The sequence below is a fragment of the Notechis scutatus genome, chromosome 2 (genome assembly GCF_049901735.1).
Source record: "Notechis scutatus isolate UNSWTSFEM ecotype Mainland chromosome 2, rNotScu1.2, whole genome shotgun sequence".
In the NCBI taxonomy this organism is placed as follows: domain Eukaryota; kingdom Metazoa; phylum Chordata; class Lepidosauria; order Squamata; family Elapidae; genus Notechis; species Notechis scutatus.
Genome location: NC_142010.1, coordinates 126,501,635 through 126,514,345, shown reverse-complemented (window position 1 = coordinate 126,514,345; position 12,711 = coordinate 126,501,635). Strand labels below are relative to the sequence as shown.

Below are 12,711 nucleotides of genomic sequence, written 5' to 3'. Positions count from 1 at the left end.
GGACTTAAATGCGAGCTCTTTGATTTCCATTGCACGAAGTATTTGTTGCCTCCGAACTAGAGCCACCTGAACCAAAATAGCTAGTGGGATGGCAAATAAACATTAGCCTCGAAGTGGGATGTTTGGGATGGAGCTGCACAGGCAGCTCGAATGTTTTCTTAAAATTACATTCAGAACATGCATAATGTCATATTCTGCACATAGCTCAATATTCTATACTGTATCTCGGTATGAACTTCGGGGTCAGTGGGATAATCTGTTAGATTCCATATGCCAACATTAGGCAAAAGGCTCCAGTCAGATGATATGGGTTCACTTATTGGCTTGGTTCACACAACATCAGAGGTGGAATTCAGCAGGTTCTGACCAATTCTGGAGAATCGGTAGCGGAAATTTTGAGTATTTCAGAGAACCGGCAAATACCACCTCTGACTGGAGATTTTACAGTATCCTTCCCCTGCCACACCCACCAAGCCACGCCCACAGAATTGGTAGTAAAAATATTTGAATCCCACCACTGCACAACATGTTAATTCATTGTAGAGGTGGATTGGTGTTTTTTGTGGCTGTCTTAATCAAGTTAATTAACCATGAAAATCCATTCTTTTTCTCTGATGGCTTTTACACCTCTAACCAGCAGGCTGCTGGACAGGGGAAATTTATTTTTTGCCAATGGTTGAGTCTGAAGCCAGCTTTTGAAACTAGACTATATGTACAGCCTTAAAATGATAGGTTACATTTCAGTAAGTTATGTGAAGCCTCTGTCATCTTGATCCTATCTGATGTGCCTAGCAGTTATCCATTTCAAAAGCAGTCAGCAATCCTTTCTCCCCTTTCTCCTACCATTTTCACTATTGATCACTATTTGCACAAGTACGCATGGAGAAGCAACATTCTGGCTTGTGTTTAAAGACAGGTTGCCCTTTTAATTCCAAAGACTACATTCTAATCAAGTGATTGGGAGTGGTGGGGTAGTTTGTTGTGGCTGGGTTATATTCTATTGGAAGTTTAGAACTGTATATGTATCATGTATGATTACTTACTTGATGAAACGGAGCTGAATAAAAATGTAAACTGCGCCCTTGTGCATGGTTTGTACCAATGTGAAAAGTTTTTTTAGTTGTATGAGGTTGGAAGTGCAGGGTTCATTTTGGTGAGTTGCCAGCTGCTGTAGTAATCATCAATTGATTGATGTTTAATCATGATGATGTTGAATCTGCCCTCACTTGGGGTACTCATTTTGAAAGTTGAGATTGCAGCAAAACAAACATAAATATTAATCAAAAATAAAGATCCAACATTAAGCATTCCCTGGTACATCCTTGGAAATCCACATAGACAAATCTGTACCCTTTCATGCATAAAGCTCACCATGGATTTCCCAAGCTTATTTTCATACTGCCAAATGATCAGGCTGAATGTCTGATTATTGCACTGTAGGTAGAAAATGTACTGAATTTGTATCTGCACTTCACTTTAAGAATTCTCCTTACCTGATGATAGAGGGCCACCTTAAGGACCAGGTTTTCATTACTTCAGTTTTCCATTTTTGTGATGTTAATATTTGGAGAATCTATTGCCGAGCACATCATTTTTAAAAGTTCACCGAAGATTTAAGTTTGTCAAAATAGTAACATCAGCAAAAATGAGTGTATACGTACATATATTCATTTGTATATGAAATTATATACTAGCAAAATAAAATATCCAACTATAAAATAACACACATAAAAATGAAACTTCTAGGTATCCTGCCCATGCTATAATCTGCCATCTAAGTAAAAATATGGTACTATATGGTATCATAACAATTTTATTGTCTGTTGTTCCTTTTTTTTTGCTCATTAATGACTTCTGTATTAGTTATGTCAGAACTATGTACTTTTCTATGTACATAGAAAACTATGTTTTCCCCTTTCCCTCCCAAATGGGTTAGGGTTATTGGTCAAAGGTTAACAGTTACCTCTGCCAATTTCTATACTAACACAACAAGGATATCATACCAATAATTATGTCCACGGTGTGCTAAAACTTCAGACATGAAATTTTAACACTAGTGGCAAACAAAAAGGAGCAAGAGCCATTTTATTGCAACATTATTCACCTATAGTCCATAGTTCACATGACTAAGCTAACTGAAATTCCCCTCTGTTAATGTTGTGGCTTGATAATACATTGAGCCGTGGTGGCACAGTAGTTAGAATGCAGTACTGCAGACTACTTCTGCTGACTTTGGCAGTTCAAATCTCATCAGGCTCAAGGCTGACTCAGCCTTCCATCCTTCTGAGATGAGTAAAATGAGGACCCAGATTGTTGGGGGCAAGAGGCTGACTCTGTTAACCATTTAGAAAGGGCTGTAAAGCACTGTGAAGCAGTATATAAGTGGAAGTGCAATTGTGAAGTACTATTGCAATCAAGGATATATTGATCAGCCAGACAGTGACTATATTTAAAGTACTCCCAGCTTCAGCAAAGGAATGAAAATATATCACTTGTTTTCCAACTTTCTGGCATTTTTAATTATAGTGAAAATAATTTTTAAATCCCTAGTGACACAATCAGGATTGGCACCACCAAAAACATTACTAAAAATGAAGAGATATACAGATGAGATGTCTAAAGTTCCTCATTTTCATAAGGTCTTCCTAGAACTTCTGAACCATTTTTAGGAAATTAACTCTTTGGTCAACCCTGTGGACAACAGCCTGAGTTGGTTTTATCCCAAACAAGCCCAAGTTTGAGACTAACTCTAATCCCCATAGGATTAGTAGACTGGGTCATTTTAGTTTCCTCAGTTAAATATGCTTTACAAGGTCAGCCATTGAGTTTTACCGGTGCTAGTACTACAATGGCTGGTTATTCTATCTCGAATGCATAGAAACTCATATGCCCACTGCAGTACTTATGTATGAATTATGTCATTCTGTCATCACATGTTGTAGTTGACTCAGTAATCACATTCATAGATTTTCTCCATAGTCATTTGGCTTTAACCTGGTGTTTTAGTTCTTCCAACACTCACCATTGTAACTGAATCCATCCACCTTGCTGCTGTTTGTGCCCCTCTTTTTCTTATCTTTCCTAGCATTAGAGGCGTCTCCAGAGAGTTATGCCTTTGTATAATGTATCAGAAGTAGGGATAATTTGAGCCTGATCATTTGTGCCTCAAGTGGTTCATTTGTTCATTTCTAGGTTCATTTGTTCAATTATCTATTTGTTATTTATTTTTGTTTTTGGCTGTCCACAATATTCTCAGGAGTCTTCTCCAAAACCAAAGTTCAAAAGCACCAATACTATTCCTGTTCTGCCCTTTCAAACTCTTTATATTTGAACACTATCCACTATTTGCAACTCATTATAAAACAGCTAAGACATACTTGTAGTTATTCTGATGCTGCCTAAAAGACAGTTTGTTACTTCAGATTGTAGGAGAATGTCACCTATATTATTAGAAAGACCTTTAACCAACAGGCCTCATCAAAGCTCTGGAAATGGGTAAGTCTCCACCCCGCTTCATTTGCAATATACAAAAAGCCCATATAGCTTTGATTTGCAATCATATTAACATGGGGATCCAGAGGATAATCTGAATTTGTCAAAAAGTACCCATTCCAAATCATCCACAAACTTGTCTCCAGTCTTAATAATACAATCAGAATAGAATTGGAAGGGACCTTGGAGGTTTCTAGTCCAACTCCCTGCTCAAGCAGACCTTATACCATTTCAGACAAGTGATTGTCCAGTCTCTTCTCCAGTGATGAAGCACCCACAACTTCTGAAGGCAAGCTGTTCCGTTGGTTAATTGTCCTCACTGTTAGGAAGTTTCTCCTTAATTCTAGGTTGCTTCTCTCCTTGATTAGTTTCCATCCATTGCTTCTGCTTTTGGATGCTTTGGTTGACCCCTTCTTCTTTGTGGCAGCCCCTCAAATCTGGAACACTGCTATCATGTCATCCCCAGTCCTCCTTTTCTCTAGACTAGCCAAAACCAATTCCTGCAACCAGTTCTTCATAATGTTTTTGTTTACAGGTAAAACAAAGTAAACCAAGCTACCTAACATGAGCCATTTTTATTCAGTGTACCTCAAAATAGAATTCTGGCTATGTGATTTCTCCTATGGAATATAGCAATAGCATTTAGACTTATATACCATTTCACAGTGCTTTTCAGCCCTCTCTAAGAGGTTTACGGAGTCAGCATATTGCCCCCAATGATCTTGGTCCTCATATGCCGGAAATCCATCTAAAACTCCAAAGGTATAAAAGCTTAACAGTTAAAAATGCTACTACTGCAAGTTAAACTATGATTACATGTTGGATTTATTGCAACAAACACTGTGAAAAATGACAAATAATTAAAATGTAACTTTTAAAAAATGGAACAACGGGAGCAAAAATATACTGGGGCTCTCCTGCAAATTCTTCAAGGCTTCTGTTCCCCTCCATCATGTCAACAAATGTTCCGCAACAGAACAAAAGTACAACTCTTCGCACACCCGCTATGGGGTAACGCTAGAAGAAGAAGAAAAAAACCACAAGTCCCAATGTGCACTTCTTTAAGCCGACGCAATAAATTCAAGTTACGCACCCGTGATGTATTCTGGGATACTTCGGGAAGTTGCAAGTTTTCACGAGGTACAATATCCTTCCGCTGAAAACTAGAAAATAGTCTCATTCATAAATATATGAAAATATATAGCCTCAGAGTTACATCAAGAAACCAGAACAAATCTTTTTTCCCCCGTTAGAAAACCCTTTACTATGTCGAATTATTCTCACTCCTTAAACCTTCTGAGAGAATCAAAGAGTTTTGATGGTAGGAGGAAGTAAGGTGAAGTGCTTCCGCTTCGCGGAGGAAAGCAATATAAAAATCCCAAGGAAAGAGCCGGACCTTCTTTCGCCTCCTTACCGTCAAAATGGTGGGTACCGCGCGCGTGAGGTAGCAGGCCGCAAAGGGGAAGCGCGTGAGACAAAAACCAGCCCTGGAGAACGAGAGGGCGGAATTTTGAGACATCCATGAAATTACCCGAGGGAGGGGAGGTGGCTGTTCCGTTAAATCTTGGCCCACGGCTTACGCATCCTACTTGAGCAAGCTTGGCGGAAAGCTAGACTTGCGGTCAGGGTCGCCCTTCTCTGGTATTTTGGGGCTCCTGGCACAATCATCCTCCCCCCCCGCCCGTCACCTCAGTGGTGAAGGCCTCCTTGTCTCGAGGAATTCGCGGGACACGGCTATTAACGTTCTTAGTTCGCGGTCTTACGCCGAGAGGGAGGCGGGGACGGCCTCTCCGGGTCCGTTGGCCTCCTCGCGTGCTGGGCTGCGGTGTTGTTGCTAGCTGGGAATGATAATGGGGTTCGCACTCGGAAACAGCTGGAGGGCCCCCCGTTTAAGGGAGACCATTCCAGAAGGGCGGGCTGGACTTAAATGGCGTCTGAGACTAAGCTGGGTTAGCATTTGGCTAGCACACACGTTCTTCAATCCATTCTGGCTTCTCCTGGGGGGGAAAAAGAAATCCCAGTGAAAGAATATTTAGCAAAAGTACTTTATACAAACAGGATTTAGTGTGAAGTTGATCGTGTGATATAGTTCAACTGAATAACCCAACCATCTATAAGTGGGCTTTTTTTTTCCTGGAGTGGCCTAGCCGTTTTCTGAAAGGCACCTTATTCCAAAGGCACCTTACTCCAATTTAAAAAAAAAAAAGTTTGATTACTTGATTATTACTAGGATTTTATTTTAAAAAGTCATGTGCAAGAGGCAAATGTTGAGACTGTTTTGCTAGGGAGGACATTAAGAAATAAATCTAAGGTGTGCAAAGATAAGAATAGATGTCCATCTTTTCCAGTTTGTGGGTTTAAATACTTACTTCTTGGGATTTATTGTATTTATAATAATAGATCCCAAGAAGCCAGTGTTTAAACTTACTGGAAAAGATGGGCATCTTTGCTTATCCCTCATACGCATGTATGTGCATTTGCTGTTTACATTTGACTTCCTTATCTGGGGGAAAAAGCAGTACTGATTCTGTATGCATACAAACATACAGAAAGAATATTGGTGCAAATATAAATTTATAAAACTACAATTTTTGGAAGCTTGGAAAGTATCAAAGCTGTATGCAAAATGTACCTTTGAGTTAGAGGTCTTGAGTTAGTGACAGGATAGCAATGCTTCCTGGTTATCAAAGCAAGCACTGTCTGTAACAATATCATTTGCTCTTAGAAGAAGATAGTTTCTAGCTTGGTTCTAGAATTACCTGAGCTACCACAACATGTGCTCACATCTATCGCTTTGCATTGCAGAGTCTGTTCTTCATTGATTAACATTGTTATACATTTTTGTTCCTTTAAATAGACAAGGAAGAGAAGAAACAACGGTCGTGCCAAGAAGGGCCGAGGACATGTCCAGCCTATACGCTGCACCAACTGTGCCCGTTGTGTCCCCAAGGACAAAGCTATTAAGAAGTTTGTCATCCGAAATATTGTAGAAGCAGCTGCGGTCCGAGATATCTCTGAAGCAAGTGTCTTTGATTGTAAGCCCTTCCTCTTGCTAATGCCCCTGGTTTTAATTGTTAGTGTAAAGTTGAGATTAGAAAATTAAAGGATTAGGAGAAGACGTTACAATGAACAGTCATATCTTCCTTTGTATTTGAGATAGTAGTGTGATGATTGTTGTTATGGTGCTCATTGTACATACTCTATCCTGACAGGAAGCTCTTGAATTAAATATCTTAATCCTGTTTAATAGTTGTCCATCCAATTTTTTTTGTATTTGTAGCATTGTAATTTTGGCTGATTCAAGATCTATTAAAAGATAGGCAGGAAAGAGCAAAAAGTAGACTCTAGATGAGAGTTCTCTTAAATTTCAACTGGACTTTGATGAGAAAGTTTTCTTTTGCCATCAAAAATAATCACTCCATTGATTTTAGTGAAATATCTGAAGTACTGTAATAGAATTTGTGGGTTGTGTGTGGGTTCTTTTACCAAGATCTTTCTTGCGGGACCTTGCTTTAAAATGAATAATCGTTGAGAGGGGATTAAGTTGGATTGATAAAAATACCTTATTCATAATTGTTCATTATGTCTTATTTGGTAAAATAATATTGAAGTCTGTTTTTCTTTCTCATTTTTAGATTCCATAATTTATTCTTTCATGCTAATGAAAAGAACCCTGGGGCAGATTATGACATAGACTTTCAGGGGGAATCAGAAGTCCGGCTGTTTTATCTAATTGGACCGTTGTAGTATTTTCTAATTACCTTTTGTTTTTTTCCTCAGCCTATGTGCTACCCAAACTCTATGTGAAGCTTCACTATTGTGTTAGCTGTGCTATCCACAGCAAGGTGGTGAGGAACCGATCCCGTGAGGCCCGGAAGGACCGCACTCCTCCTCCCCGGTTCAGGCCAGCAGTAAGTATATGATCAACTGCAAATTATTGCATTATTACTAACAAAAAAAATTCTTACCTAGTTGGTGGAGTACAAATATCATGCCATTTTTGCATTATTAAACAAGCAATCCTTACAACCACAATTGGAATCAGAATTTTGGTCACTAAGCAATGTATTTGCTAAGTGACAAAACATGTGACCAAGCCTGATTTTATGACCACTTTTACCATGGTTGTTGGGCGATTCCATTTTCCCCAACTGATGTTGGGTAAGGAGGTTACAAATCCCAATTACTTGACTGCAGGATGCTGCAGCTGGTCATAAATGCAAGCTAGTTGTTAAGCGCCTAAATTGCAATCGCGCAGGTTGTACATGTAAGGTCAGGATGGAAATTACTTTTTCTAAGGCCATGTCGCTTTGAACCATTGTTACAATTGTAAATTGAGGGCTGCCTGTATAAGCCAAGGGTGTACAGGGAATACTTTTAACATTTGGTGTCAGGGACTATTTTAGAAAAAGATTTCAGGAGTTTCAAGGATGGAATGGTGCCCTGAACATCTGCATATAGTTGCATGCAGCCACTGGGCTGCACTTTTCTTGTTCCTTACACAAGCAGATATGCTAAGGATTTGCCTTTCTGCATTCACATGTGCTGCACATCATCAGGATTGTTTGATTCCATCTTGGAATGAAGTAATCCTGATAGTATGGTTTGTTGTTCTTATCTGTTATTGGCATGGAAAAAAGCCTAGATGAAATGTGTTTTTAAAAGCTAATAATTATCTGCAGCTTTTTAATTTAATAGGAAATGAAAGGTTATAAATAAAAGGATTGTATACTATCAATGAACTGTTGAGCCAGTTAGCATTTTGTTGAACTGGCAGAGGGAACAAGTATTCTTTGTTTTACAAGGCAGCTATATTTTAAATCTCTGTTGAGATAGAAATTAGAATGTTCTTAATTTGTTATGTTTAATCATTAGTAAAGTAGATGAATGTCTTCTAAAACACTTGGTTTTTTTTTATCTTCCAGGGTGCTGCACCGAGACCACCCCCTAAGCCTATGTAAGGAGATACTTTAAAAGATGTCAATTCCAAATGCTGAATCAATAAATCCATTTACAAGTGATGTTTGTGTTAACCCTAGAGTATTTTTTTAAAAAGATGGGTCTTAAAAAATTGTAGGGATACAAAATTAATACATATATATATATATATATTTTAAATATGCTCCAAATAACTTAAAAAATAACTTGAGTGATGCAGGTAAACCTTCAAAAACAGTTATTTTGTTCAGTTCTTAGAAACAACCTAGTATTATTTCATGAGAAATAATAGCTTTGAGAGAGCTCTCTTAAACTTTCATCAAAACTTAATAGCAACTCTTTTTCTTTATTGGGGTTCTTATTTCTGAGTCCATAACCATCCTCCCCTTGTATACTATCAAATCAAAAAGACTCAGTGGTTTGCAAGTATTTTGTCCAGTAAAATATTTTTAGCATGCCATTCCAAATGCTATAGAATAGCTATTACAGCTTTTAATCATTGCCTTCCAAAATGGATGTAACAAGCAGCAATTTGAAAAGGGAACAGCTGGTGGTTATGAATCAAAAGATTTTCATGCAAACCAAATATTTCTCTGGATTTTTTTTCCTCTTATGGAAATGTATTTGAAATACCTGATTCTGTAAGAACAGTACAAGTGCAACATATACAATTAATTTTTGAAAAGACTCTATATGAGACATTCTGAGTCTCAGTTCCAATTTATCTTGTGCCAGCCTACTTGGATGATTCCTTACGCAACTGGCTGCTGTTGTGTTTTGTTGGCACCTAAGAAGCTTATTTACCATTTGGCAGGAGGTAGATTTATGATACGAACTCATAGTGTTCTTACTTGGTAATACTGAAGTAGTTCAGCGTGCACAGATTTTTCTGTCTCTTCCCCTAATTATGTTAGACCCCTTGAGTTATAACTAGTAATTTTCATCATTCTCAATTGAATCATAGTACATGTCTGCCGTCTTCCTTAAGGCAGTATTAACTTACATACTCGGAGGTGTGTACCCATGTTTTTCTGTTAATAAATTCTCACCAGCTAGTATTAGCTTTGAAAAACTAAAGTTGAATGTAAAAACTTAAAATACAATCAGAAAAATCATAATTGTTGCTATAAATGGAAAAGATACGGTTCATTAAGAGCTTGTAATTTTGGTATTTGAGCATGGGGGGGCTCTGGAATTCTGGGTGTTGAACTCCACAAGTCATAAAAGGGTCATAGTTCCCCACCCCTTCTCCAGAAGAGCTGGAAGTAAAATATTTAAGGAAGATACTCAGGCATAAATTGGCCCTTATACCTTTAAGATAGAGCCACAATATGGAATGTGGATTCTTTGGTATAGCCAAGATTTCATGCCTATTGTGGCAATTGCTCCCTTTATAGTAACTGGCATTGGCAAGAAGCTGCCAAACTTCAAATGTGTCCCCTGCCCTAAAAATTTAAATTGTCTCTGGATTGGACCTAGAAGGGTGATTTGTTCTTAATGTCCTTTGTCCTTATGTTTACCACTTGACAATATGATAGCAATCCTTTTTGATAGCCTAGGCAGCCAGTGTAGGGTTTATTACTATAATTGCATCCAGAAGCCATAATGAAGAACAGCAAATTTAAGGTTGCTGAATTTCAGGAGTATGCAGCTGATGTTAGCAGGAGGTCTGCACTGCAAAAGGGATAAATTCTGGAGTTGGTAAAATGCATGCCTCTAAGCACCTTTTGTTCCTTAAGCTCCTTCCTCCATTGCAAAACAATGACCACATGGTCCCATTTTCCTGAAAAAGTTGTGCAGCAAAAGGTCTGGCAACCTATGGGTTAACCCTAACCTCAAGCTGAACTCTTTACACTCCTGTAATTCCTGCTAGCAACGCAAAGGGGCACCAGCAAATAGTGGAAGCAAGAGTCAGTATTCATTAAGAAAAGGAGGTAGTAAGGAAGTCAATAGGTTATCACAGCGCATTAATACCATTTGTGGCTTGGTACATCTGTTGAGATGGAGAGAAATCTCTTACGAGAAGCAAAGATGTAAGGGGGTCAGTAAGCTAACTGGGGTATCAGACAGGTAGGGTTATGAGTTAAGATAGATAGCTCTAAACTGCTTTTGAGATCTACAATTAAGGGAAAGCCAGGGACACTAGTTGTATCTAAGTAACAATTAGGTTGCTTAATTATCTCCTGTCCACCATGATAATGCCAGTTTGTGGAAGAATTAGGTTGAATTGAATCAGAAATTAAACCCTTGTGATTTACATCAAGGCAGATGATAAGAAAAGACATCAAAGTCTTTTGGGTTTCTATCATGCCTGTGCTATGCTTTTTATATTAGTTCAATAGTTCAGTTCTCCATAATGTCTGTTCTTTTGTCTGTGATTCTTACCTTAAAATGGAATTACCTTGGTGGGATTGGAACGAGGCCCTTCCCTTCAGATCATCTTTGACTTTTCCAGTTCCCTTTGTCTTCCTCCATTGGAAACATGATCACAGATTTAAAAAAACAGAGGGCTCTCTTTGGCAAACAACCAGCTTGAACGAAATCAGTCCTCAGTGCTTCCACTGAGTGTTGCATGTCCCAGGATGTCTTTGGCCGGATCTTAGGATATTTTCTTTGGACTAAAACGATTGCTCTTGGTTAACTGCAGGATTTGATATTTTCAAAAGTAGAAGGACAGCTGCTTCTGTTGCCTTTTTCCAGATGCCCTCTGTGGAATGTCATCTCCTACTCCCATAACATAAAATAATTCAATTATGTCCGCCTGACACCTCTGGCATTCCATATGAAGAGAGTAACAGACTGCAGACTTTGGGGCTTCACCATCATGTTCTCTGCATCTCTCACATAGCCATTGTACTGTGACTGGTTCTGTCTCCTGACCTCCCTCTCCAAAAAGGAATGGGGATATAATATTCCTTTTTCAGAGCTGGACTTTATGTTTTTGATGAAGTAGAACAAAATCCTTAAAAGCTCATGGACAATACATTGGGTAATCTTTTAAGGTGCCATAAAATTATGGCAACAAGCTGATACTTGTACCTCCTTGGTGACATGAAATAATTTTAGGAAAGGCATATTACTGAGGGCATTTTTTAGACGGGCAACAGTAGTTGACTATCATGGTCATTCTCAGTGGAGATCAATAAATTTATGAAACGATTGTAAATCATACCATGAATCAAATTAGCATAGTTCACTTCATTTGTATGATGATACCACAATACAGATGATGACACTGGTTTCTATCATGCCTGTGCTATGCTTTTTATATTAGTTCAATAGTTCAATTCTATCCTGTTATTTCTTTTTATTTTACCTCGCATTCAGAGCAGAAATTCAAGAAACTACACATCTGAGAAATACAATGTGTGACTTGTTTTTCTACTGTAGGAAATTCCGGCATTTAATTTTGAACATCCTCCCTGTAAAATTCTGGTGAATGATGGGAATGTGCAATAGAGCAGTGTAAGAAACCCATGCCCTGGCCTCTTGTGTTTTGTACCCAGCATCCACAACAACCCATTCTTCCACAGAGATACATCTACAGAATTTTGCACTTCAGAATAGCAAATGCAAATCCCTTTGAGGACTGGGAGAAGAGCTAGTGAACAGCAAAGATGGTTGCTTTCCTTCTCTGGATGGCTCCCCTGTCATTTTCTCCCACTCTCCATCTGACCATGTCCACTGTTCAGGTCACTCTCAATCTTTGCCATTATCCTAGGCAGGAGCAGTGAGCTTGCCAATAGCTTTGCTAAAGATCTCAGGATCCCACTACTCCCTCCTGCCAAAACGCCAGAAAGCTGGGGTAGAAAGAAGTTCAGCTTGCTAAGAAGGAGCTGGAAGGCCATAATTTCCTGAGTCTTCTTTCCACCCTTGAATCTATAAGGAAGAGGCAAGGGGTGGCTACTTCAGATTCACTCCTTTCTAGTGGAAATATAGGATGCCGCTTAGCTTGATTGAAACCATTGATCTGTCTGGCTCAGCAGTGTCTCTGTACTCTTTGGTAGTCACCTTGCAACATTTCCATAATAGAAAGTTTCCCAACCTTGCTTGTCTGGAGATGCAGATGATGAAACTGGGGGATCTTTTTTGCATGCAAAGCATGTACTTTCCTATCTAACTATGGCTTTTCTGAGGAAGGACATTCCCGACAAGCCCAGTCATAGGATCACTCTCCTTAACACATTCTGACTCCTTTTCCTTTTGCATGTAGCCCTTTGCACGTCTTAACTTCGTGAAAAAAAAAAAAAAGCAAACGAGAGGATGAGATGTTTACCCACG

At 38.8% G+C, this 12,711-nt stretch overlaps 1 protein-coding gene across 1 annotated transcript; it reads left to right on the top strand.

The window, feature by feature from the left end:
• Positions 1-4,791: 4,791 nt before the first annotated feature.
• RPS26 (ribosomal protein S26) lies at positions 4,792-8,513 on the top strand. The gene is made up of 4 exons (XM_026678740.2): positions 4,792-4,916; positions 6,350-6,527; positions 7,273-7,403; positions 8,418-8,513. Exons 1-4 carry the CDS (start codon positions 4,914-4,916, stop codon positions 8,451-8,453), a joined length of 348 nt encoding a protein of 115 aa, XP_026534525.1. The 5' UTR covers positions 4,792-4,913; the 3' UTR covers positions 8,454-8,513.
• Positions 8,514-12,711: the final 4,198 nt, after the last annotated feature.